The 27,621-nt window shown below is 50.1% G+C and overlaps 1 protein-coding gene across 1 annotated transcript in view; it reads left to right on the forward strand.

The window, feature by feature from the left end:
• LOC142256949 (cytoplasmic phosphatidylinositol transfer protein 1-like) overlaps nucleotides 1-27,621 on the forward strand; it is a 221,297-nt gene that overhangs the window by 149,182 nt on the left and 44,494 nt on the right. The window contains exon 4 of the mRNA XM_075328963.1: nucleotides 25,261-25,268. Within this exon, the coding sequence (XP_075185078.1) occupies nucleotides 25,261-25,268 (8 nt within the window). The remainder of the gene's footprint in view (nucleotides 1-25,260; nucleotides 25,269-27,621) is intronic.

Genomic DNA, 27,621 nt, shown 5'->3' on the forward strand with positions numbered 1-27,621 from the left:
AAGGGGAACATGGAGCTCCTCTGGGACCTGATAGATGAACTGGCTAGTACCAAGTATGTCATAAGTAGCCTTTTTAAAAGGAATCTGTCTGCAGGTTTTTGCTAAGCTGAGGGCAGCATGCTGTAAGAGTTAAAAAACAGAAAGCAACTGTGCTTCGCTTATCAGTGTGTGCAATTGTTTACACAAACTAAAGGGTTTATTAACCTGTGATTATTATTACAGGATTAGAAAGTCAAGTGCATGGCAGTCCAACTCGCCTCCTGCTGTGATCGACACCTCGCAGTCAATGCACACTCTCCATTCAGATCCTGGGGTGGGCGGAACAGCTCTATCGGCTCTGGTGTGTTCTGAAATCTAAATTCTTTGATTGTGTCAGAACGGCTTCAGCTAGTAATCTATGTAATACACCATTGGATTCAGAATCTCCTTGCCTACACTATGTTCGTGTCAGATGATGTAGCAAAAACCTGCTTACATATTCCATTTAAGCTGACAGGCTCTGACAGACTTTAAAAGAGTTTGTTGTTGCCTTTTACTTTCCTATTATGAGGATTTCACACTCAAACTATTTATTTGACATGTAGCTCTTTCAAAGACAAGTCCAGCAATACCTTTAGATTGCCAGACCATTCTTTCATTCCTGAGAAATTAGCATTTGAATTGATTTCTAAATGAGGCTAAACAGCTTTTTCTGGATCTGAAACTTCTGTCACACCAGCTCTATTCCACACACAGTGCTGCCGCCTCCTGCCTGACTGTCAGCTCTTTGCTTGAAGTCACACAACATAGAGGCTGTCAGACAAGGAAAAGGAGATGGCACTTGGTGGGGAATAGAGCTGGAGTGACAAAGGCTTCAGATCTACAATAGCTCTTCAGCCTCATTTACATATCAAATGCTGATTTCTCATTAATGGAAGAATGGACTGGCCATGTAAAAGTATTGCTGGACTCGTCTTTGAAAGAGCTAACTATGCATATCCATAGTTTGAGCTGTGAAATTTTGCTGACAGATTCCCTTTAAATTAAAGAGGTGGTTGACTACAAAGCATAGTGGCCACAACAATTTAAAGCTGGGGAAGAAGGCTTTTCTAAATTCCTTCTTTTTCCAATTCAGCCTGTGAGTGGCGCTATCATCGTCTGATCATCCCCTTCACATGACCCGGGCAGCTGTAACCTCTGATGTCTGGTGATGTCATGTCAACTTCCAGAATTGGAAATTGACCTGGCATCACCAAGGAGGGTCCCGGTCTCTCTGAGTGACTCGGCTGTGGGTAGAGTTTCATCGCATGTCACATCATCTTGCGTGCTTGTGTCGCTCTGTTAAGTGATGAAGGTCAGAGCATGAGAGATGTGGGCTGTGATGTGCGATTAAACTCCGCCCACTGCCCAGTCACTCTCAGAGACTGGGTACCGCTTCAGTGATGACGGGTCAACTTCCAATTCTGGAGGTTGACTTTACATCACCAGACATCAGAGGTCACAGGAGCCCAAGAGTGGACAGTCATAGCGCCGCTCACATGTTGAATTGGCAAAAGAAGACATTTAGAAAAAGCCTTCTTTCCCTGCTTTAAATCGATGTGGCCGCCATGCTTTGTAGTGGACCACCTCTTTAAAGGGGTGGTTCAGTAGTTAGTATTCATAGGCAGATCGATATGTTGAGAACCAAGTTTTCTCTCAAATACCTTGTGTGGGCAATAGTGCCTATGAGTGGCACTATTGTTCCCCGCTTATCCCCTTCCTGTGACACCCGGGTTCCATGACCTCTGATGTCCAGTGATATCACATCAACTTCCAGCTGACCTGACATCACGGCAGCCGGCCCCAGTCTTCCTGAGTGACTGGCTGTGGGCGGCATTTCACTGCTCATCACAGCCCAGCATCTCCCTGCTCTCTCCTTTACTGCAAAGCCCTGTAAGCAGGAGTGATGCTGGGCTGTGATGCTGGACTGTGATGAGCGGTGAAACTCCAACCAAAGCCCAGTCACTCAGGGAGACTGGGGCCGGCAGCGGTGATGTTAAGTCAACAGGAAGTTGCCATGAGATCACCGGACATCAGAGGTCATGGAGCCCGGGGGTCACGAGAAGGGGATGAGTGGAGCACAATATCCCCGCTCACAGGCACTATTATCAACACTATATCGATGTGCCTTGGGAAAATAACTAGTGAACCACCCCTTTAAGTGATTTCTGTTGTCTTCCTTCTTGATGAGACAAGTCTTCCTAATGAAGTCACTAATTTTGCAGCAAATTCTGTATAGACTTCCCATATTAACTGCACTATGTACTGACATGTACTGCATTGATGATGGTCACCAGCGAAGGAAAACTACTGTTGCTAAGCAACCAGAACTACTTTATTAGGGAACAGCTATGTTCCCACAAAAAAAAAGCAAAAATGGAATGGAATATTAATTTGATGGCATTTGGATTAAATAAGGGGGATGATCAGATCGTTATCTCCGTTATCATCCTATGCGTCTCTATTTTTATACCATTAGTGTTACGGGCCCTATTATCGTCTCTCATGAATGATTTTACCTACATTTATGCTGCAGTCGTATTGTGTGACCATTGTTCCTGACATGGTGAATCACAATCCGCTGCTGAGGGTCCATGTGGAGCCTCCGGTGACTGCTTAATAATCGAATGACTCTAGTGATCGCCCGCTAAAAGGCTTAAATCAAGCAGGTGCACTCTGCTCCCCGAGCGAGGGAGTATGACTGACGCTTGTCACCGAACTGGCACAGAGTAAATACAGAACAAATGTTTGCAAGACTGTCATTTGAACAAGAGTCAACATGGGGGAGGGCGGCATTATATTCACAGAAGGCGCAGTGAAAGGTTTTATACACACAGAGAAAGCAAGATTTACTGGGGGAGTCTATGAATATAGCCTGCTATTTCAATACAGCGGAATAAATAGAAGTGGCTTGGTCGTGTCTTCGAGGATACGAAATATAACGAAAATCAGCAGTAATTCTATTATTGCCTAAAAGGGACACAATGCTAAACAGATTTTCTTTACAGAAATCCCTGCACCTTGCATGGACTATGGCATTGTATCATTCATCATTTACACAAATGGCTTCAATTCAAGCTAAGCTCCAATATATATTCAAGAATTGCATAAATAGCAAAATTGTCCTATAATTTCATTAGTGGAACCAATATTCCCTTACAAATGTATTCTGACTAGAGATGAGCGATCCTGCCGAGGATCGGGTTGGGATCGCTGAAGCCACCTGGATCGCCATTCCAAACAAACGATCCTAACTGAACCCATTGAATTCAAAGAAAGGCAAAACATATGTGTTATAAAATGGTGTAGGCGGGCTGCAAAAGAAAGAAAATAAGGAAGGAATAAAGCAGTACATACTTACCAAGTCTCCCCACGGCTGTAACGCTCTTCTGGGGCCACTAATTATCCCTCATACATATTCACTGCTTTCACCGCCCGCCGGCATCTCTGATTGGCTGCAGTCAGACCACGCCCCCACCCTCTCTGACAGAGTTGTAAAATATATAAATGAAATACATGCCATGCGGTCCCCCTATTTGTTGATACCAGCACAGATAAAGCCCACGGCTACAGGCTGCAGCCCACAGCTCTGCGCTTATTTTGGCTGTATATCAAAATAAGAGGAACCACTTGCGCTTTTTTTTTTAATTTCAATAAATAGTTTTTACAAAATAGTGTGTCGTCAATTTTGATACCCAACCAAAATAAAGCCTGGCAGTTGGGGACTAGTACTCTCAGGCTGGGAAGACCAATGGTTATTGGTCCCCCAGCCTAAAAATAGCAGCCTGCAGCCACCCAGGATTGCCGCATCTGTTTCATGTGACAACTCCAGAACTTTACCCAGCTAATTCCGATTACCCTGGTGTGATGGCAATTGGGGTGATAAGAGTTTAATAACAGCCCACAGATGCCACTAAGACCTAGCATCTATTGGCATCTATTAGACCCTCCCATTATTAATCTGTAAGTGAAAAGAAATAAACACAAGACTGAAAAAATTCTTTATTTGAAATGAGTATACCAGCCCCCAGCTGTTGGGTTTTATCTTGGCTGGGTATCAAAATTGGGGGGGAACGTACATCAGGTTTTGTTTTTTTTGTTTTTTTTAAAAAAAAGTGTGCTGTTCCTTTTATTTTAATACATAGCCTGTAGCTGTGGGGTTTATCTGTGCTGGTATCAATATATAGGGAAACCGCACGGCATTTATTTTATTTATTCATTTTACAATGCTGTCAGAGAGGGTGGGGTGTGGTCTGACTGCTGCCAATCAGAAACGCCGGTTGTCGGGGAAAGCAGTGAGTATGTATGAGGGATAATTACCGGACCCAGAAGTAGTACTTCAGCCACGGGGAGTCTTGGTAAGTATGTCCTGCTTTTTTTAGTCCTTCCTTATTTTCTTTCTTTTGCAGATCCCCTACACCATTTGCACAGCTACCTTCCCTCCCCCAGATCTCAGTTTCAAATTTCCACCATCCATCTGATATCTTCACCCTACCCACGTAGGTGCAGCTAATCCGTACCATAGAGCCTGTAGCTGACAGAGAAGTCGGACCAGTTCTCCATGAACTCAATACCTTCCTTCCTGTGCTAATATCTAAGCCAATTATTTATCTCTCTAAGCTTCTGCTGTCTTTCTAGTGACGCTCGTGGCACCGGTAGTATTTCTCAAAACACCACCTTGGAGGTCTTGGACTTCAACTTCTCTACTAGTTCATTTGAATAATCTTTAAGGACCTTCCACCTGCCTCTAACTTTTTTATTGGTACCAATATGTACCATGACCACTGGGTTTTCCCCAGCCCCAGTTAGTAACCTGTCAATCCAATACGCAATATACCGAACCCAAGCACCCGGCAGACAACAAACTGTTCAACATTTGAGGTCTCAGGATGTTCCATTTTTTAGAGTATTATGGTGTAACTGTCACGGGCGGAGGGGACGCGCTCGCCACGCTCGGGTCCGGGGCTTCTGCTGCTCGGTGGCTCAAGCGGTGGGCCGGACCCGGGGACTCGAGCAGCGCTCCTCGTCCATGAGTGAAAAGGGGGTGGTTTGTTTAGGGAGATAGTTCGTGACGCCACCCATGGGTCGTGGTGATTATTAGCACCACCGCTGCTGGTGACGGGGATCCCGGGAAGGATGGTAGGGAGCAGCTAGGATGTTGTCCCCTCCATGGATAGGGGGTTGGTGATCCCGGGGCCCAGTGGTGTAACGGGGAGGATGGATGGCTGGGGTGCAGGGTTGCAGGGACAGCACGGTGCGGTGCCGGACGGCACTGGTGTACTCACTCAGGCAGTCACTGACAGAGTCTCTGGTAAACCAAAATGGCCGGATGGACGGGTCCCGCAGCCGGCTGCAGTGTTGTTGTTGTGCTCTCCCTGGACGGCTGATGGTGGCTGTCTTTCCCTGCACCTTTTAGAATGTTCTGACTCCTGTGGTTGCTCACCGGTAGTCCACTCCCCGGCGTATAGGTGCCGTAGGAGCCCGTTTTGCCCACAGGCGCTGGCCCTTAGGTCTCTAGCCTGTGGCGGTGGCTGTATATCCTCACGGTGTGAGCGGTTGCCTTCTGTCGGGACTTGGTTGTTGGGAAACACCTGGGGTTCCTGTCACACTCGGATTTGACTATTGACGGTGGCTCCAAGCCTGGTTGGGGTCCGATGGCCCTGCCTGTGTGTGCTTAGCTTCACTCCGCTCCCCGGTTCGGTACCGGCGGGCCAACGCCCAACCCCGGTCCTTACGGCTCTGCAGAGTTCCACCAACTCCTGCAAACGGCCACCCCCGTCTGCAAACCTTGCTGTCAGTGCCTGGGCTCCTACCCAGGCACCCACAGACGTTTTACTCCTCTCACTTTCACCTCCAAAACTCATCTCACTCCTTTTCCCGCCTCTAGGCCTGTGAACTCCTAGGTGGATGGGGCCAACCGCCTGGCTTCGCCCCACCTGGTGTGGACATCAGGCCCTGGAGGGAGGCAACAAGGGTTTTTGTCTAACTGTTTTTACTGTCTAGGGTGGGGGGTGTGTGCATGTTTTTATGTATGTGACTACCTGGCTAGTCCAGGGCGTCACATTCCCCCTTGGTAAAACGCAGACCGTCCGCGGGCTGCCCGTCCATCACCGGTTTTATTTTTCAAACTGCAAAAGATAAATTAACATATAACATTCAACATAAGTATATTTCAGTTCTTACCTTACGGGAGGCACGGTACTTTAACGTTACAACGGTAAACATTTTTATTAAAACGGACGGGTTCGTGGTCATCCACTCTCCCACCCAAATAACATAAACCTTGGTGCTGCCCCTAAGAAACAGGCAGCACCCCTTTACCCCAGTCCAGGTCCAGGTTACCCGAGCGGGAACGGGTACGGTGTCTCGCACCCGGCTGTTATTTCAGGGGACCCCATGTCCAGGGGGACCCCTGACCCCGGAGGATGGCCACCGATCCTGGTGGTGGCCCAACCCCACCCTCCTCTGCTGCGGGCCCTTCCTCCAATCTGCCTCTCCGGAGGCGGCACAGAACGGAAACCGGCATCATTGGACGGGACGTACATGCTTGCTGGCAGGTGCCATAGGAGCCCGTTTTGCCCGCAGGCGCTGGCCCTTGGATCTCTAGCCTGTGGCGGTGGCTGTATATCCTCACGGTGTGAGCGGTTGCCTTCTGTCGGGCCTTGGTTGTTGGGAAACCCCTGGGGTTCCTGTCACACTCGGATTTGACTATTGACGGCAGCTGCAAGCCTGGTCAGGGTCCGATGGCCCTGCCTGTGTGTGCTTAGCTTCACTCCGCTCCCCGGTTCGGTACCGGCAGGCCAACGCCCGACCAAGGTCCTTACGGCTCTGCAGAGTTCCACCAACTCCTGCAGACGGCAACCACCATCTGCAAACCTTGCTGTCAGTGCCTGGGCTCCTACCCAGGCACCCGCAGACGTTTTACTCCTCTCACTTTCACCTCCAAAACTCATCTCACTCCTTTTCCCGCCTCCAGGCCTGTGAACTCCTCGGTGGGTGGGGCCAACCGCCTGGCTCCGCCCCACCTGGTGTGGACATCAGGCCCTGGAGGGAGGCAACAAGGATTTTTGTCTGACTGTTGTTACTCTCTAGGGTGGGGGGTGTGTGCATGTTGTTATGTATGTGACTTCCTGGCTAGTCCAGGGCGTCACATAACCTACAGATGACAGTACATTATAAAAATAATGGCGTTCCATGGGGAGCACTTTAGGCAGAGCCCAAAGCAAAGTAGTTGGTGTGCTTGTATAGCACACCAGTGTATCTAGTCCATAGCTCTGTGGTGAAAATAATAGAAGATGACAGAGTGACCATAGAAATGGTGAAACGTCAGAGACAGGCTACTGCACTATATTCCATCCAGAGAAAAATACTGTACTGTTGAGAGTTTGGCCACGCAGAACCAAAACACAATGACTAAAACAGCAACTGCACATTGTTAGGACATGACGTTGGCATAGTGGAGTCCTGGTGACCCCTTAACTGCTACCATACCCCCACCCCCAATACTTAGCCCCTTATTGAAATGACCACAGACACATAATTGGATAAAATGGCCACAGCAGCCTTTTGTTTAACATAACTTATAATAACATTTATAAAACAGGGGGTTGTGGTCCTCGAAGCTCAAACAATCTGGTGATCACCCAATACTCCAATCCTACCTTCCCCCTCAACCCCATTACTCCCAGCCGCAACCACAAACTCGGGAGCACCAAACAAATATGAGGGGGAAGGGTTAAACCACCAAGCACGGGAACCGACCCCACCAAGCCGATGTTCCCCCATGATCACCAGACCACTCCCCAAACCAGTAATTAACGGGGGGGGGGGATTCCACCTCCATTGGGACCCCCCAATCCAATTTTCACCAACTTCGAGGACCCCACCCCCACCACCACAACGAGAGCGCTTTGACCCCCTCAAACGCTCGAGACCCCCCCTCTACCGGACAATGCCATGGCCCGCTCAATACCCTCCTGAATCCCCAAAGACCACAAATCTGTCCCCACTGCATTCAGGTGAACCCCATCTGCCAACCAGTAATCCTGATCCACCGCCTCCAAATCAAAATGACGGACCGCCACCCCCCCATTCCTCACTACAAAACCCGAAATGGCCCGATTGATTTTTATACGGGTCTTATTCAGCCTTTCAACTGACCGAGCCCTACGCCATGTCCATCTCGGGACAATCTCTGACCAGACCGTCCGAAGTCCTGGTACAGCCACCCACAGCCGAAGTAAATCATGTTTTATATCTCTGATCAACTCCCGGCCCGCCACCATTCCCACATCATTCCCCCCAACGTGCAAGACCAGAATATCCAGCGCCCGGTCCAATCGCATTGCCCTGTGCACCTCGGGCAACACCCGCATCCACCGCATGCCCCGGATACCCAACCACCGGAGTACCGCCACATTTCGTGCAAAGCCCAGCTGACGACCCTCCGATCGGATGTCTGCCCGGATCGCTGCCCAGTGCACAAAGGAGTGGCCCAATATCCAGACCAAACGGGAAAAGTCCCCTGCAAAGGAAGACAACAAAACATTACAGTACCATACCATAACACAACAAATCCAAAACTCCCCACCTCATAAGCCATGCTAAGGGCGCACGTAACTCAAATATCTCCTGGATTCCCACCGACCTATCCTCCGTACTATCTCCGGATTCAACCCGCACACAGCCGCCTCAGTTGCCGCTCCAATCCTAAAAGAATGAGGCGCATAACAACCAGGATCCAGGCCAAGACCTTCCACACACCTCCGGAAAATTGCCCGAAACTGATAATTCGACAAGAAAGAACCATCCTCATGACAAAGCAACGGCCCATCTACCCGCGGTCGCAACCCCCTAAACTCTCGCAAACACCGCACCGGACACATTGCCGATTCCGCCACCATCCCCAATAACACCCGCCGTCCTCTGCCGGATTGATCCGTCTTGGACCTCTGGAGCCAAAATTCCACGCTGGTGTCAAATAAAAGAACATCTCGCGCCTGAATCCCCCCGGAACCTTGCCGACTAACCGCCACCAATTCCCCAATCCGGAGCGCCCCGAAAAACGCAAACGAAAACGCCAGCCGAAACAAAATAACCTCAAAAACAGACGAACACACCGCACTCAGGTGGGCCCCCATTCGCTCCAAGAGAGCAAAAGACACTGGCCTCCTTCTATCCACACAACTCTGCCCCCGGCGAAACCCCCTCAACGCCTGCCGCACCAAAAAGGTTTTCGTCAAATCCGGCCTATTCCGCAACTTAAACCCAAAGGCCAGGCCCGCCACCACCCGACCCACCTTCGCCTGGGACCAACCCCATGCCGACCACCGCCCAATCCACAAGAGTAACACGCCTACCTGATCCTCCACCGACCGAATAAAACCAAAAGACTGCACCCAAGCCTCCCATTGCTGCCACGCCTGCTGATAAGCCGTCCAAGTCGCCTCTGCCAACGATCCTTTGATCAAATGTCCAACTGCCCTCATACCACACTCCAAAGTTCGGGAGGGCACTGCAATCCCACGGCCATCGCCCCCGGCGCCAATTCCCTGAAGCGATCCCACTGGAAACGAGAGAGAGCATCAGCAATAGAGTTCAACACCCCCGGCACATGCGACGCAGACACACAAGCATTGATGGACAAACAGGCCAGCACTAATCTCCGCAAAACTTTAATCACCGGAGGGGAATTGGCCGAGATATTGTTAATTGCTAACACGACCCCCATGTTATCACAGTAAAACCGCACCCGCCTGTTCCGAAATTGCTCCTGCCACAGAGTCACTGCCACCAAAATAGGAAAGATTTCCATAGATATAGCAACATGTGATATTAAAACTTAACCTTTAATTGGGTTATTTAAAATAGATATACAAACTGTGATCCAAACACCATTAAAACCTGGAAATGATGGGACCAAAATGTACTGTGTGTGTCTATGGCACCATCATTTACAGAAAAGGGGGGAACGGGTAACGTTCACCTAAATGAACAACACCGGAGACGTGCTGAGTTTAGCAACACACAAATAGCTGATGTGGTATCACTGATTAGACGGATGCTGTGTAAGTGCAGTCTTCAAGAATGAGTGTATATACAAGAAGTAGCATGCCACTAAACAGACAGAATATTGTCACTCAGCGTCATCAACACCAGACCGAAAAATAATGTGAATGTCCCACTATAGAGCTAAACTAGTGTGATATGCTCCATCAGGGGACAAGCAATATTCATGCACCGTGACAAACAATGTCCAAGAAATAGAGACCTCATACTACATATACCCTGCTCAATACCAACAGCAGCAGGGGGTCAGGGACAATAGGATGTCATATACAGTGTAATATTAGGACCACTTGAAGTGGAACCATCTCACCCAGTCCTTTTGTCGGTGAGGTGTCGTCCTTCTCCAGTGCTGCTTGGTCCAAATACCGGCACGGGGGGAGCAGTGGCTTGGTCACTGGCCCTATCTAGGATACCACTGACCCTTAGATAATCCACAATAACTCCCGCCCTTACAAGGGCAGTCCACAGCTGGCCCTGTTGTGGCTGACCCTAATAACCATCAAGCAGGTGACTCCCGACGCGTTTCACAACAACTGCTCATCAGGGGAGGCTTGGAACACCTGAAAATCGTGGTTTTGGCTCAAACTTGGAGCTCAAACCTGTGTGGCCTGGTATCAAAGATTTCCAACAGCACCAAATTCTTCACCAGCCCCGCCGACCGCCAAACCTCCGGCCATCCCTCTGCACACCACTCTCCTCCAAAATAAGCCCCAAAACCCTGACCCCCAGATGCATCGGTAAACAAGTCCAACTCCGAATTACCCACTAGAGGCTCCATGAAGAGGGACCGCCCGTTATAGTCCGCCAAAAATCGTCCCCACACCTCTAAATCCGCCTTGACGTCGGCTGACAGACGCACAAAATGATGAGGCACTAGCACCCCCGCAGTGGCCATCGCAAGCCGCCGTGAAAAAATCCGCCCCATCGGCATCACCCGACACGCAAAATTGAGTCTGCCCAGCAACGATTGCACCTCCCTCAGGGAAAGCTTTTTGACCCTCAGCGCCCTCGCTACCTGCTCCCTGAGAGCGACCACCTTATCCGCCGGTAACCGAAACTCCCACTTGTCCAAATCAATAACAATGCCAAGAAAAGAAATACATGTCCCCGGACCCTCAGTCTTCCCCGGCGCCAACGGGACTCCAAAACGCTGAGCTACCCACTCGATCGTTGCAAGCAAACTCTGGCACACCCCCGCATTCCCTGGACCAACACAGAAAAAATCGTCCAAATAGTGAATAACAGACTGCAAACCCGAAACATCCCTAACCACCCACTCCAAAAAGGAACTAAATGCCTCAAACAATGAACAGGACAACGAGCATCCCATGGGCAGGCATCTGTCAACAAAATAATTCCCTTCCCAAAAACAGCCGAGCGAGCGTACACTGTCCGGATGAACCGGCAACAACCGAAATGCGGATTCAATGTCCGTCTTAGCCATCAGAGCCCCCCGTCCACACCGCCACACCCAGGCCGCCGCTTCATCAAACGACGTATACACCACTGAGCATAGTTCAGGATCTATACCATCATTCACCGATCCCCCCCCCCCCCCCCGCGGGTAAGATAAGTGGTGAATCAGCCGAAACTTATTCGCCTCCTTCTTCGGCACCACCCCCCACGGTGAAACCACCAGATCCGGAAAAGGCGGGGACCGAAAAGGCCCCGCCATACGCCCCAAAGACACCTCCTTTTCCAACTTCTCCCGTACCACCTCCGGATGCTGGCTTGCCGACTGTAAATTCTTAAAATGCCCCTGCCCCGGACCTGCTCCAGAAGGAATGCAAAAACCGAATTGAAAACCCCTCTCTAGCAACTCTGCCTCCTCCCTCCTAGGAAACCTATTTAGGTAAGGGAGCATCTCTCGAAGCTTCACTGGAGTCTCCCCCTTTTGAATTACCAGGCCCCCCCTTGACCCTGCTACGTCGGAAACACTTTGACGCCCCGTGGTTGGTGCCGCTACAGTGTGAGCAGTGGTGTTTAAACTTACACTGCTCCCCAAACTTGCACTGGCCCTCATTGAAGAGCCAGCAAAGCCCTGCTTTCTGCGATCCCGGCTGACCTCCGGCTCCCCCGCCGGCCTGCTGGCCGTACCGCCCCCCAGCCTGGCCGGAAGCCCCGGCCGCCCCTGGAAAGGAATGCCCATACCGAGTCGGTGCCATGACCCGCAACCAGAGCCCAATATCCTTCTGGTCCCATCTTATGGATGGCCCAATGGCTTTTCGCTGACGAAACTGTTCATCGTACCGCAACCAGGCCTGCCCCCCATACACCCTATAAGCTTCCCCTATAGAATCCAAATAGCAGAAAAGGTGCGAACAGTTGTCCGGCGCCTTTTCCCCTATTACACTGGCTAAAATTGCAAACGCTTGCAGCCAGTTTGTAAACGTCTGAGGGATCAACCGCCACCGGCGCTTCTCCTCATCCTCTTTTTTGTTGTCGTCTTTCTTGGGCTTGTCCAAATTAAATTTCTCTAACGGCAACAAAGAGAAGATTTCCACATAATCATCCCTCCAAATTTTTTCCCTAACTTCCTTCTTTAAATGCGAGCCCAGCGGCCCCTCAAAACACACATAAACCTCCCCCCTCGCCTTATCATACAAATGAATCCGATCCTTGTCTTTTTCCGTCTGCACAGAAACCGACACTGGCTCGGACCCCCGCCGTACCTCCGCCGCACTCGCCGCCGCCACCCCCCACACCCGGGACCCCAGATCCCACCCACGCCGACGCACAACTTACGACACTCCCGCTCCCCTCCAGCCGCGCCAACAACTGCCTGACTTCCGACAAAACCTCCACAACCCCTAGTGACCCCGGCGGAGCCGCCTGCCCCTGAGCCATCCCAGCCCCAGCCGGACCCACTGCACTACCTAACACATCATTAGTCAAAGAAGACAAACAAGACACAGAGCTGTACTCACCAAGCTGCGCAGGAGCTGTGATCCCGCCAGCCGTCAATCCCGAATCCTGCCGTCCAGCCGTCCCTGGCGCCGCGTCCCTCTCCTGTCTGAAGTCCTCCACAGGTCCGATCGGCGAAGGTAACCACGGATTGGTCGGTCCCGAGCCCAATCCAGGTGGTCCATGCACCGCCGCTCCTGGATCCCGACCGCCAGGCTGCTGCTGAGACCCAGAGCAGTCCCGCCCTGGCCCGCCGACCTCCTGCCAGGGATCCCGCCGTCCGTCCTCCATGTCCCGTGCTGACCAGCCAGGCCGCCCGACCGGAACATCGCCAGTGCGGCCCGCCGCAGCCTCCAGGTCCACTTGACTCCAGGTAGCAGCAGGCCCCTCCCCCCTATCGGGCCGAGGCCTGCTAACCACCGCTGACCTCAGCCGCGGACATGAATTCCTCCCGGCCCGGAGGGGACTCCCAAGGCTGGACACCCCCCCCACCGCCGGAGGGTCCCTAATGGGGCTTCCCCGCTGCCGCTGAGGCCCCGCAGGCGCTGCACTGGATCGCCCCGGCGCCTGCCCTGTGGCCCGCCCGGAACCGCCGGGAGAGAGACGCTCCGGAGGCCTGGACCTGCGGCATGGCCGCTCCCTAATAACCGGAGAGACCTCCGCGGCCGGCCCCGGAGCCCCCCCCAACCGCCGACCGCAACGAGCGGGCCGCGCCTGCGGCCTAGCCGGGGCAGACGCACCCGACACCACGCCACCAGCCAGCACCGACCGCAGCTGCTCCTCCAGCCAGCCGGATGGATGGCGCCGGGCCGCCCCCCGCAGCTCCTCCAACAGACCGTCCATAGTAGGTGGAAAACGGTCACTTTCTTTTTTTTTTTTTTTCCGGCAGCAGTGTCTGACTGTGACAACTACTTCAGCTGCAGCCGCAGCAATGCCTAACTTTTCCCGCTCCTAGCCTAACGGTCCCTAAACCCCCACCCCTCTCCCTCTTCACCCTATCCCCCCTAGCCACGTCATGCCGGCCTCCACCTACCCCCTGGGGAGGGGGTGGAGGTTCCAGCCGGGCACTGGTCCTAAAACTGTAACACCTGCTGGTTTGAAAAGCAAAAAGGTTGTCTAAAATTCCCTTGGCTTTTTTCCTGTCTTATGCCTGCTTTACACGCTTCAATAAATCTTTCAATCCGTCGTCGGGGTCAAGTTGTAAGTGACGCACATCCTGCATCGTTCGTGACGTATTTGCGTGTGACAGCTACGTGCAATCAAGATTGAACGAAAATACGGTGATCGCATACACGTCGTTTATTCCTCATACATTGGACGTTTTGTTGTATGAACCTAGTCAATTGAAACGTGTGACATCCCTCATACGATTTTGATGTCTGAGGCTATGTGCGCAGGTGTGCGCTCTGCACCGCAGCTTAAAAAAGGTCTGCTTCAGAGCGCAGCTGAAAAGCTGCGTTCTGAAGCGCCTCACAATGTCTGTCATTCACTAATCTCTGTCAGTCCGTCACTATCTCTGTCCCTCTCTCTCTGTCCATGTCAGTCTATCCCCCTCTCTCATATACTCACCGATCCCCGGCGCTGCACGGCATTCACACTGCTCCGGCGGCTTTTACTGTTTTGAAAAAGCCGGCCGCCCATTAAACAATCTCGTATTCCCTGCTTTCCCCGCCCACCGGTGCCTATGATTGGTTACAGTAAAACACGCCCCCACGCTGAGTGACAGGTGTCTCACTGCACCCAATCACAGCAGCCGGTGGGTGTGTCTATACTGTGCAGTGAAATAAATAATTAAATAATTTAAAAAAATGGCGTGCGGTCCCCCCAATTTTAAAACCAGACAGATAAAGCCATACGGCTGAAGGCTGGTATTCTCAGGATGGGGAGCTCCACGTTATGGGGAGCCCCCCAGCCTAACAATATCAGCCAACAGCCGCCCAGAATTGCCGCATACATTAGATGCGACAGTTCTGGGACTGTACCCGGCTCTTCCCGATTTGCCCTGGTGCGTTGGCAAATCGGGGTAATAAGGAGTTATTGGCAGCCCATAGCTGCCAATAAGTCCTAGATTAATCATGTCAGGCGTCTATGAGACACCTTCCATGATTAATCTGTAAAGTACAGTAAATAAACACACACCCGAAAAAATCCTTTATTAGAAATAAAAAACACAAACATATACCCTGGTTAACCACTTTAATCAGCCCCAAAAAGCCCTCCATGTCCGGCGTACTCCAGGATGGTCCAGCGTCGCATCCAGCGCTGCTGCATGGAGGTGACCGGAGCTGCAGCAGACACAGCCGCTCCGGTCACCTCCACACAGCTAATGAAGAGAGCCGCGTGATCAGCTGAGCTGTCACTGAGGTTACCCGCTGTCACTGGATCCAGCGGTGGATGCAGCGGTGGCCGCGGGTAACCTCAGTGACAGCTCAGCTGATTGCGCTACTCACCTCAGTTGCTGCGTGGAGGTGAGAGGAGCGGCGGTGAGTAGCGCGATCAGCTGAGCTGTCACTGAGGTTACCGGCGGCCACCGCTGCATCCACCACTGGATCCAGTGACAGCGGGTAACCTCAGTGACAGCTCAGCTGATCGCGCGGCTGTCTTCAGTTGCTGTGTGGAGGTGACCGGAGCGGCTGTGTATTCTGCAGCTCCGGTCACCTCCATGCAGCAGCGCTGGAAGCGACGCTGGACCATCCTGGATTACGCCGGACAAAGAGGGCTTTTTGGGGCTGATTAAAGTGGTGAACCAGGGTATATATTTGTGTTTTTTATTTATAATAAAGGATTTTTTCGGGTGTGTGTGTTTATTTACTGTAATTTACAGATTAATCATGGAAGGTGTCTCATAGACGCCTGACATGATTAATCTAGGATTTAGTGGCAGCTATGGGCTGCCAATAACTCCTTATTACCCCGATTTGCCAACGCACCAGGGAAAATCGGGAAGAGCCGGGTACAGTCCCAAAACTGTCGCATCTAATGTATGCGGCAATTCTGGGTGGCTGCTGACTGATATTGTAAGGCTGGGGGGCTCCCCATAACGTGGAGCTCCCCATCCTGAGAATACCAGCCTTCAGCCGTATGGCTTTATCTGGCTGGTTTTAAAATTGGGTGGGACCGCACGCCGTTTGTTTTAATTATTTAATTATTTATTTCACTGCACAGTATAGACACGCCCACCGGCTGCTGTGATTGGGTGCAGTGTGACACCTGTCACTCAGCGTGGGGGCGTGTCTCACTGTAACCAATCATAGGCGCTGGTGGGCGGGGAAAGCAGGGAATACGAGATTGTTTAATGGGCGGCCGGCTTTTTCAAAACAGTAAAAGCCGCCGGAGCAGTGTGAATGCCGTGCAGCGCCGGGGATCGGGGATCGGTGAGCATGAGAGAGGGCTGCTCAATTCACTTACTCAGGAGTTTAGCGGTCACCGGTGAGTCATTCACTGGTGATCGCTAATCAGGACGCGACACAGACAGAGCCGCAGCATGACAATGAAGTCGGGTGAAGTTCACCCGAGTTCATTCTGACAGTGCGGCTCTGTCTGTGTCTGCTGTCATCTGCCATTCAGCTCTGCTACATGGCTGTCTGTGTCTGCTGTCAGCGGCCATGTAGCAGAGCTGAATGGCAGATGACATAGTAAAAACGCATCCCTACACATACACATGCTTGGCAAGTCAATAAATAAAAAAAAAAAAGGGTGCCCAATGCATACGTCACGGAACACATGATCTAAAGGATCGCACACAAAATTGATCAATTTAACATAGACTACTAACGCACGTGTGACAGCAAATGAACGACCTATGTGCAATCTCATTAGATCGCATATGCGACCTGGGCGTGTCACATCGCATACGAGATCGCACATCTAATTGTAAGGTGTAAAGCTGGCTTTAGACTTGTCTGCTGTACAGTTAACTGCAAAAAAGCTCTGTTCAAAAAGATAAGTCCCTCGCAAAATAATATTGAGTTAAATACTTTGTAAAAATCCCTGAGCTCTCCTGATCCTGCTGTTTTTCGTCTTTATTTTCATTTTGCACTGCGTCTCTCCACTGTAGAGTTATTTGCGTTTGCTGCCTTTTGAGTGTAATATGTGCAATCTCTGCTTGTAATGAAACTGTTTCTTCACAGTCTTCTCTGGGGGTGTACTCTTTTACCCCTCTCATCCAAACGCTGTGTCTTAGACATCTCAGAGCTATGTCTGTGAGGGAGGGGTTAAAATACACACACCTAGAAAAGACATTAAGTTGCACTAAAAGCAGAGATTTCTCATATTGCACTCCAAAAGCAACAAAAAAGAATTTCTCAGCAATGGAACGACTTAGGACAAAACAGAAAAAAAGAGGCAGAATCTAGCGAGCTCATTGGTTTTTCCAAGGTATCTATTTCAATTTTTGATCAAGTGACAATGTCCTTGTTAAGTGAATAAGGCTACACAGCAGTCCTCTGTACAGACTGGAAAGAACATCCAACGTTTATGTAGCAATGCAGCACTTTCCTTTTGAGAATTATGAGTCTGGAAAGTTTAAACTTCACCACTGAGGATGTGTTGGCAATTGCTAGTGATACGTCAGGCCATAAATAATGCATATTACTGTAGAGTTTCAGTTATAGAGCTGTACGGTCTTCTTATTTCTAATAATGAAGTTTTACACTGATAGAGTAAAGGCCGCTTTACACACTACGATTTATCTGACGATATGTCGTCGGGGTCATGGTTTTCATGAAGCACGTCCGTCATCACTAGCGACATCGTTGCGTGTGACACCTACGTGCGACTCCGAGCAATCGCAAATAGAGTGAAAATCGTTGACACGTCGTTCAGTTTCAAAATATTGTTCGTCGTTTGGAACGCAGCAGACATATTGCTACATTTGACACCCTACCAACAACGAACAACATCCACACGACCGCCTTGGTCAAACAATATATCGCTGAACGATGTAGCGTCGTTTGTGACTACTCTACACTCGGCTGGCTCCTCCCACCCACCCAGTTGCTAAGCTCTCACCCTATGGGATCAGAGATGGGTCTTACGGCCCCTCCCAGCATGCAGCATGGGAGGGTAGCTGCCACTGTCCCTGGTCCCTGTGTGTACCTAACAATGGGTGTAGTGCAGATTTGCCTGTGGACCGGCGTTCACTCATTTCCTTACCCAGGATGGGACATCACACCTCTGGCTGGAGTGCAATGTTCCTGTGGCGACGGAAGCCTCAGGGGCGCCACAATATCGTTGTGTGTAAAGCAGCCTTTAGTTACAATGAGTAGATTGCGCATGTATTACTTCGTAGGCTGAGCTTCAGTAGTAGACATAAATTATGAGCCAAATATAATGATGAAAAAGGACAGAAGGCGTTCTCTCGCCTCGCTGCTGAAGACTTTCCAAAAGAATATCCAGGACAGAGATAAGAGATTCCTTTCCTGAAGAAGAAGCTTTAAATGGCTTTGAAACACATTGAATGCAAGCCTCTTTTATCCAGTGGCATGTACTGGATCCATGATCCAGTCCAAAACGCTGCATGGTACAGTACCAGCACAGTAGACGGGATGGGATTTCTAGAACTGTTCTTGCTTTTGCCGCAGCGTAAACTGACTTGTGATGTGGCTTCCCAAGCCAAAACATGTCAATTTATTGCTGTGGATCCGCGAGAGTTCTCCACAGGGAGAATAGAGAGAGAGTCCGCAGCTTCCCAAACCCTGATCGTGGGCTCAAGCAGCTGTGGTTTCCTGCAGAGAGCACTCGCGGCCTCGCAAGAGAGGACATGCTGTGTCCAGGATGCAGCATGTCCAGATCATGGGCACATACCTTTAGGAGTGCAGGGAATTGCAACTGTCCCAATTCATATTGCTTCAGAGTTCGCTGCACAGAGGGAACAAAGCCCTACTACACCGGTACTGTGAGCTCTTTAATATTTAGTCGTGGTCCAAAAAGTTCAGACCTTAACCCATAAAAAAGTGATGGCATATCAAAGCGATGTGCCATTATGTTAAGACCCCTTTACACACTGAAGGGTACTTTTCATGCTGCAACATTGCTACCGATATATCATCGGGGTCACGTTGTTAGTGACGCACATGCGGCGCCGGTAGCGACATCGCAGCGTGTGACACCAAGGAGCAACTATCAACAATCGCAAAATCATTCAAAAATGGTGATCGTTGACACGTCACTCCTTTCCTTAATATCGCTGCTGCCACAGGTACGATGTTGTTTGTCATTCCTGCGGCATCACACATCGCTATGTGTGACACAGCAGGAACGACAATATCTCCTTACCTGCGTCCACCGGCAATGCGGAAGGAAGGAGGTGGGCGGGATGTTACATCCCGCTCATCTCCGCCCCTCCGCTTCTATTGGCCGGCCGCTTAGTGACGCCGCAGTGACGTCGCTATGACACCGAACGCACCTCCCCCTTGAGGGAGGGATTGTTCGGCGGGCACAGCGATGTTGCTGCAAAGGTATGTGCGTGTGACGCTGCCGTAGCGATAAAGTTCGCTACGGCAGTGAGCACCAAATGTTGCACGAACGACAGGGGCGGGTGCTAGCGCGCTCGACATTTCTAGCAATCGCTAGCGATGTCGCAGCGTGTAACGCACCCATGAGACTTTCTAGTGATCCCACCAGCGATCTCGACCTGGCCGGGATCGCTGGAAAGTCTCTAACAGTCGTTGGTGAGCTGTCAAACAGGCAGATCTGGCCAACGATGCAGCAGCGATACGGACTTGCAGAGCGACCTCGCTGGAAAGGGAACGCTAGCACGCCTATGGGCTGGGTCGCTAACGATGTCATTGTAACGGTGTCAAACACACCGATACATGCTGCACAGCAGGAAACAAAGGACCAAAGAATGGTCCTGAAAGACTTGTAGCAATCAGCGACCTCACAGCGGGGGCCAGGTCGCTGATGCGTGTCACACACTGCAATGTCGCTGGGGAGGGTCGCTATTACGTCACAAAACCGGTGACATTACAGCGATATCGCTAGCGATGTTGCAGTGTGTAAAGGGGCCTTAAAGCTGGGTTTACACACTGCAACATCGCAAAGGACATCGCTGTAACGTCACCGGTTTGGTGACGCAATAGCAACCTCCCTAAGTCTCTGCTAAGTCTCTGGTGAGCGTTCAAACAGGCAAACCTGTCCAACAACGCAACAGCGATCCGGACCTGCAGAGCGACCTAGCTGGTTGCTGGGGACGTTGATAAGCAGCCTTTTGAAAGGGAAGTTGCTAACAAAGTCGCTGCAAAGTCTTCACAGACTGAAACTTCATGCTGCACAGCGGGAAACAAAGGACCTAGGAATGGTCCTGAACGATTTGTAACGATTACAACTTCACAGCAGGGGCCGGGTCGCTGATAGGTTTCACACACTGCAACATCGCAAACAACATCGCTATTGCGTCACAAAACCGGTGACGTTACAGCGATGTCGTTTGAGATGTTGCAGTGTGTAAACCCAGCTTAAGACTTCCTTTTAGGGTACCTTCACACTTAGCGATGCAGCAGCGATCCGACCAGCGATCTGACCTGGTCAGGATCGCTGCTGCATCGCTACATGGTCGCTGGTGAGCTGTCAAACAGGCAGATCTCACCAGCGACCACTGAACAGCCCCCAGCCAGCAGCGACGTGCAAGCGACGCTGCGCTTGCACGGAGCCGCCGACTGGAAGCTGCGGAGACTGGTAACTAAGGTAAACATCGGGTATGGTTACCCGATGTTTACATTAGTTACCAGCGCTGTGTGCAGAGAGCAGGGAGCCGCGCACACTGAGCACTGGCTCCTTGCTCTCCTAGCTACAGTACACATCGGGTTAATTAACCCGATGTGTAATGCAGCTACATGTGCAGAGAGCAGGGAGCCGCGCACACTGCTTAGCGCTGGCTCTTTGCTCTCCTAGCTGCTGTACACATCGGGTTAATTAACCCGATGTGTACAGCAGCTACATGTGCAGAGAGCCGGAGCCGGCAGCACAGGCAGCGTGAGAGCTGCGGAGGCTGGTAACTAAGGTAAATATCGGGTAACCACCTTGGTTACCCGATGTTTATCTTGGTTACAGCTTACCTCAGCTGTCAGATGCTGGCTCCTGCTCCCTGCTCGCTTCATTTGTCGCTCTCTCGCTGTCACACACAGCGATCTGTGTGTCACAGCGGGAGAGCGGCTTTGAAGAAAATGAACCAGGGCTGTGTGTAACGAGCAGCGATCTCGCAGCAGGGGCCAGATCGCTGCTCAGTGTCACACACAGCGAGATCGCTAATGAGGTCACTGCTGCGTCACAAAAAGCGTGACTCAGCAGCGATCTCGGCAGCGAGCTCGCTGTGTGTGAAGCACCCCTAACGATCAGCTTTGTATCTTGAAAAATCCATCTAAATAGCCCCATTATGTAGAAGAATGTTTAGCAAGGAGGACAAAAGAAGGAAAAGGACACAGTTTGCTTTGTTTCCCTGACATGAGAATGTGAAAAGATAAGGTATCTTTATGAGTTGTGTATTTACCTGCATGGTAGCTGCATTATAATGCTGTTATGGTTATTATGGTTGGGTAGACTAGTTCTGTGTTTTATGTCTATATACAGAACTTTTACAAAATAGATGATGTCACACAGTAGTGTCAATAAAGCATGTTCTGGAGAGAGACGAAATCTTTCTCCTCTATACGGAAACAAACTTGTTCTTGTCGGTCACTATGTGCTCAGGTTATACAAACAGTAAGGCTACTTTCACACATCCGGTTTGAGCCCTGCGGCTCAATCCGGCTGTGAAAACTATGCAACGGATGCGGCGAAAACACCGCATCCTTTGCATAAGTTTTTACATGCGGCCCGTCCGTTTTTTTCCGGTTGCGGCATGCTACTGAGCATGCGCAGTGGAAAAAACCGCATGCGGCGACCGGATGCGGTTTTTTCCGCATCGCGCCGCATCCGGCCTCCATAGGTATGCATTGAAAAATGCGCCGCAGCGGCCGGATGCGGCGCGATACGGTGTTTTTTGCCGGAGCAAAAAACGTTGCAGGGGACGTTCGATCCGGCCGCCGCATCGGCTAAATCTGCCGCATGCGGCCAAAACCGGATCGAACGCAAGCCCCTGCGGCACAATACGGCACTAATGTAAGTCTATGCAAAAAAAAACGCAACCGGCGTTACAAAAGCCGGTTGCGGTTTTTCTGCAGAACGCCGTATTGTGCCGCAGAGCAAAAATCCGGATGTGTGAAAGCACCCTAAAGCAAATTAATCTGACTGCAACTGTATAGTATATATGCGTATGCTGATACTTTGCACATTACTTGTGGCCCTAAGCATATGACACGGGCATGACATTCAAGGTCACAGAGGTTGTAGTATTGCTGAACCCACAGTGTCTAATGGGCCCAATATATATAAATATTTGGACAGTGACCGAATCAAGCCACGAATGGTCCACAGTTTACGGATGTTCCACACCGGCTTAAGGAGTATTTTACACGTTGCGACATCGCTAGCATTGGCTAGCGATGTCCAGCGCGATAGTACCTGGCCCCGTCGCACATGCGATATCTGGTGATCGCTGCCGTAGCAAACATTATCACTAAGGCAGCTTCACACGCACATACCTTGTCGGCGACGTCGCAGTGACCACCGAACAATCCCTCCTTCAAGGGGGAGGTGCATTCGGCGTCACCGCGATGTCACGAAGCGGCCGGCCAATACAAGCGGAGGGGCGGAGATGAGCGGGATGTAACATCCCACCCACCTTCTTCTTTCCGCATTAACGGTGGATGCAGGTAAGGAGATGTTTGTCGCTCCTGCGGCTTCACACACAGCAATGTGTGACGCCGCTGGAGCGACAAACAGCATCGTACCAGCAGCAGGAGCGATATTATGAAAATGAACGACGTGACACAGATCAGCGATTTTTGACTGTTTTGCGCTCGTTTATCAACGCTCCTAGGATTTACACATTGCGATGTCGCTACCGGCGCCGGATGTGCGTCACAACAACCGTGACCCCGACGATATTTCGGTAGCGATGTCGCAACGTGAAAAGTACCCCTAAGAGTTGGTGGTTCATAATCAGCATTGGATTAGGGACAAAATGTAGAATTGGTGGAGGAAGGTTGAACTAGATCAGGGGTCTCAAACTCGGCTGGGTGTTTGGGCCGTACAGAGGAAAAAAAATTATTTGGGGGGGACCGCACTCTTTGCAGGACAAAGTGACATTTCTATTGGTACCATATATATATATATATATATATATATATATATATATATATATATATATATATATAATATATATATAATTTTTTTTTTTTTTTTTACACACCTTGGGATCACTGATTTTGAACATTTTCACTTGTTCATTATAGCAAACGTGCACATTCTTTGTTTAAATATAAACATTTTTTTTTACATTTTATTCCTTTCTTGTAACTAATAGTCTTACAATTAGCACTATATAGAAATTTTGACCAACATCTTTTAGTAATGTTCCCCATATTGTTGTAACGCGCCCATTCTTGTCCCCTTGTAGCATTGTGCCCCATCCCACAGTAATGTGCCCATCCTAGTCCCCATCCCACAGTAATGTGCTCATCCTTGTCCCCATCCTAAAGTAATGTTCCCCATTCTTGTCCCCATTTTGTAGTAATGTGTTCATCCTTGTCCCCATGTTATAGTAATGTGCCCATCCTAGTCCCCATCCCACAGTAATGTGCTCATCCTTGTCCCCATCCTAAAGTAATGTTTCCATCCTTGTCCCCATTTTGTAGTAATGTGTTCATCCTTGTCCCCATGTTATAGTAATGTGCTCATTCTTGTCCCCATCCTATAGTAATGTCCCCAATCTATAGTAATGTGTCCATCCTTGCCCCCCATCTTATAGTAATGTTCCCCATCCTTGTACCCTTGTAGCAATGTCTCCATCCTATAGTACTGTCCCCATTCTATAGTAATGTGCCCATCCTTTAGTAATGTGCCAACCTTGTCCCCACCCTACAGTAATGTCCCCAGCATTATCCCTATTCTATAGTAATGTTTCCCATCCTTGTCCCCTTGTAGTAATGTCCCTATCCTTCAGTAATGTGCCCACCTTGTCCCCATCCTATAGTAATGTCCCCAGCCTTGTCCCCATTCTATAGTAATGTGCCCATCCTAGTCCCTATCCTATAGTAATGTCCCCATACTATAGTAATAATGTCCCCATCCATTAGTATTGTGCCCATCCTTGTAATGTCCCCATCCTATAGTAATGTCCCCAGCCTTATCCCCATCTCATAGTAATGTGCGCACTTTGTCCCCATCCTGTAGAAATGGGTCAGCAGCTCCCCTCACCTTCCACAGATGCCGGAGTGAAGCTGAGGGGAGTGGTCTGCGGCCCCAGATCCACATTGATTGGAGAGATCGGTCACAAGGCCGGTCTCTCCAATCAGAGCTGGGGGCGGGTGAAACACAGGTCACCCAGCTCCAGCCAATGATCAGGGCTACAGCTGCCCTAATCTTGGCTGGATTTCAATGTTTCAGCGATTTTCAATGACTGAAGCATTAGTGGCTGTGATTGGCTGACGAACGCCGCTCAGCCAATCACAGCCTCCGTAGGTCCGGGGAGGAGACACCACCCCTCCTGAGGTCCCCTCCTCCCCGAATCTAAGGTATTTGCAGCGATCGCAGCCACCGGGGCCGCGATTTCACCATGACGTACTGGGTACGTCATGGGTCCTTAAGTACCAGGGAGCTATAACGTACCCAGTACGTCATAGGTCGCTAAGGGGTTAACGTCCAACACACACACACACACACACACACACCCACACACCATTCTTATCACCTGTCCCGCGCTCCCTCCGCTGCCTCATCTCTGCTTCGTGCGGCCCCCAGTCACTATCGCGGCAGCTGCAGTGTCACTGTCAGTGATTTATGTGAGATGATTGTATTGCAGGGGTGAGAGCGGAGCGTCTGCAACACATTCATCTGACATAAAGTGCAGACAGTGGCTGCGGCCCCTGCCGCGATAGTGAACAGGGGCACGGGCCTGGAGGCCGCACGAACTACCCTGAGGGCCGCGTGTTTGAGACCCCTGATGTAGATGGACCTTTTTTCAACTTATGTAACTAATGACTAGGATGTGAAGTTTCTGGGCGACTTTCCACTAAGCTATGTAATTTACATGAAAAAGTGATTAGAATTGAATAAATAAGCAGAAGCTGGAGATTATATACTTCAAATATACTACTACTGTGTTTCTAATTTATTTCTTCTGTTTTTTTTTTTTTTTTTTTCCCATGGGTCATGTCGTCTTGCAAACAGAGTACACGGTAAGTTACACAATCCTATTTCCTATTAGTTTTGAATGTTATCAAGGTGTTATGCTTTTAAAGGGAATGTATCATTTTGTTGTACCAATTTTAATATTTTAAATCAGCTATAGATGCATGTTTGTTGTTCTATTTTTATTCTTAGGTTGTAGTTTTTTACTTTGTTTGCTTTAAACAGCTAAAAGAGTTATCAATTACTGGGATAACCCCTTCTGATTCAACATGTTTGCCCCAGGTAAATTAATAAAGCCTATATTCACCTCCTATGCTGGCGATGTTCCAGTTCTGCCACAGCTGGCAGTATAGGGGCTCACTTGCGGTTGTGATGTCACGAGATTCCTTCATTCAATCAGTGCTGGCTTCCTCTCCTGCCTTCAGACTAAATGAACAATCAACAGGATGCAGCTCCACTCACTTCCTGTTGATTAACTCATTTGGTCCGAAGGCGGGTGAGGAAGCCGGCACTGATTGGACGTGAAGCTCACGTGAACTCACAAGCCCATGTCAGCCCCAGCACCGCACGGTGCTGGTACAGGAGGTGAGTATAGTCTTTTTTATTTTACCTGGGGATATGTTGAATCAGATAGAAATTTTCCTAGTAGTGGACAACCCTTTTAAAGAGGCACATATTTTATCTGAGCTGTTTTTAACTGCCTTTAGAATTATAGTTTGCAGCAAGCACAAAGACAATAATGGACAGAGGTGTACTCATTGAATTCTATTGGAGAGTTTTATAGACATGGATAAGACAATAGCATATAGACAATTGTCTTAAACCTGTGCGAACTATCTTTACTGGAGCGCTGAGCAGTCTAAAACTAAGGGGTACTTTGCACATTGCGACATCGCTACTGCCATCTCGTCGGTGTCAACTCGAAAGTGACGCACATCCGGCTCCGGTAACGACGTCGCAATGTGTAAAGGCTAGAAGCACCGATAAATGATCGCAAAAGCGTCGAAAATCGGTGATCTGTGTAGTGTCGGTCATTTCCATAATTTCGTTGCAGCGACAGGTACAGTGTTATTCCTGCGGCAGCACACATCACTGTGTATGAAGCCGCAGGAGCGAGCAACATCTCCTTACCTGCCTTCACCGGCTATGCGGAAGGAAGGAGGTGGGCGGGATGTTTACGTACCGCTCATCTCCGGCCCTCCGCTTCTATTGGTCGCCTGCCGTGTGACGTCGCTGTGACGCTGCACGACCCGCCCCCTTAGGAAGGAGGTGGGTCGCCTGCCAGAGTGACGTCGCAGGGCAGGTAAGTGCATGTGAAGCTGCCGAAGCGATAATGTTCACTACGGCAGCTATCACAAGAGATCGCATCTGCGACAGGGGAGGAGACTATCACGCTCGGCATCGCTACAATCGGCTAGCGATGTCGCAGCAAAGTACCCCTAAGGCCATTGACCTCAACAGCACAGGATTCCCGCTAACAGCAATTGCACCAGGCACCAACTTTCTCTGTTGCTTGGATTGTGGGCATGCATCCACTAGTAATGGCATGGTGCAATCACCAAGAAGGTTTCCCTCCTTCTTTTTTCCCTCCCTGGTGCTCAAGAGTTATCTTCCCCAAAGACACACCTGAAGAGGGAAGCACCGGTAATTATGAAATGGCGCTTTATAGATACCTTAAAAAGAAAGTAACACCCACTTAAACATGCCATATACAGACCTCAGACCTCTAAACAGATTAACTCCCTTTATATAGGCTCTAGATCACAATCTCCCTGCTTACAGATCCCATACCAGATCCACACTCATATAATACACAGATCAGAACTTCTGTTTATGCAAACCCCAGCCAGGTACCAAACCAAAATTACCTGAATATAGATATGAGACTAAACCCTCCCTGATTAACACCAACCCCATCCAGTCCCATCTGTATATAGACCCACACAAATCCCCAAGTACAGTAAATATCTTATGCTGGTATATAGATTTTACCCTCGTATATGTTGCGAGCAGGGGACGAACCACGGCAGGGGGGCTGCTCGAGACGCTCGGATCTGGGGGCGTGGCGGTGGCTCGAGGGGAAGCCGGACCCGGGCCTGAGCACCCGTCCGTCGCCCGCAAGTGAAAAAGGGGAATTTGTTATATAGGGGAGGTTTTCTCAGTGACGCCACCCGTGTGTTGCGGTGATTGTTGGTGACACCGCCGCTGCCTTAGTATGGGGTGCCCGGGGCTGATGGAGTGGGGCAGCAGGATGGTATCCCCTCCACATGTGGAGGGGAGGTGTTGTCCCGGGGCCCAGGTGTCGGTGAGATAGAGTGATCGGGCACAGTCTGCGGGGATGGACCGGATGATACCGGTGTACTCACTGTTTTAAATAAAATCACACTGAGTCCAGATAGT

This window comes from Anomaloglossus baeobatrachus, chromosome 11 (genome assembly GCF_048569485.1).
Source record: "Anomaloglossus baeobatrachus isolate aAnoBae1 chromosome 11, aAnoBae1.hap1, whole genome shotgun sequence".
Classification (NCBI taxonomy): domain Eukaryota; kingdom Metazoa; phylum Chordata; class Amphibia; order Anura; family Aromobatidae; genus Anomaloglossus; species Anomaloglossus baeobatrachus.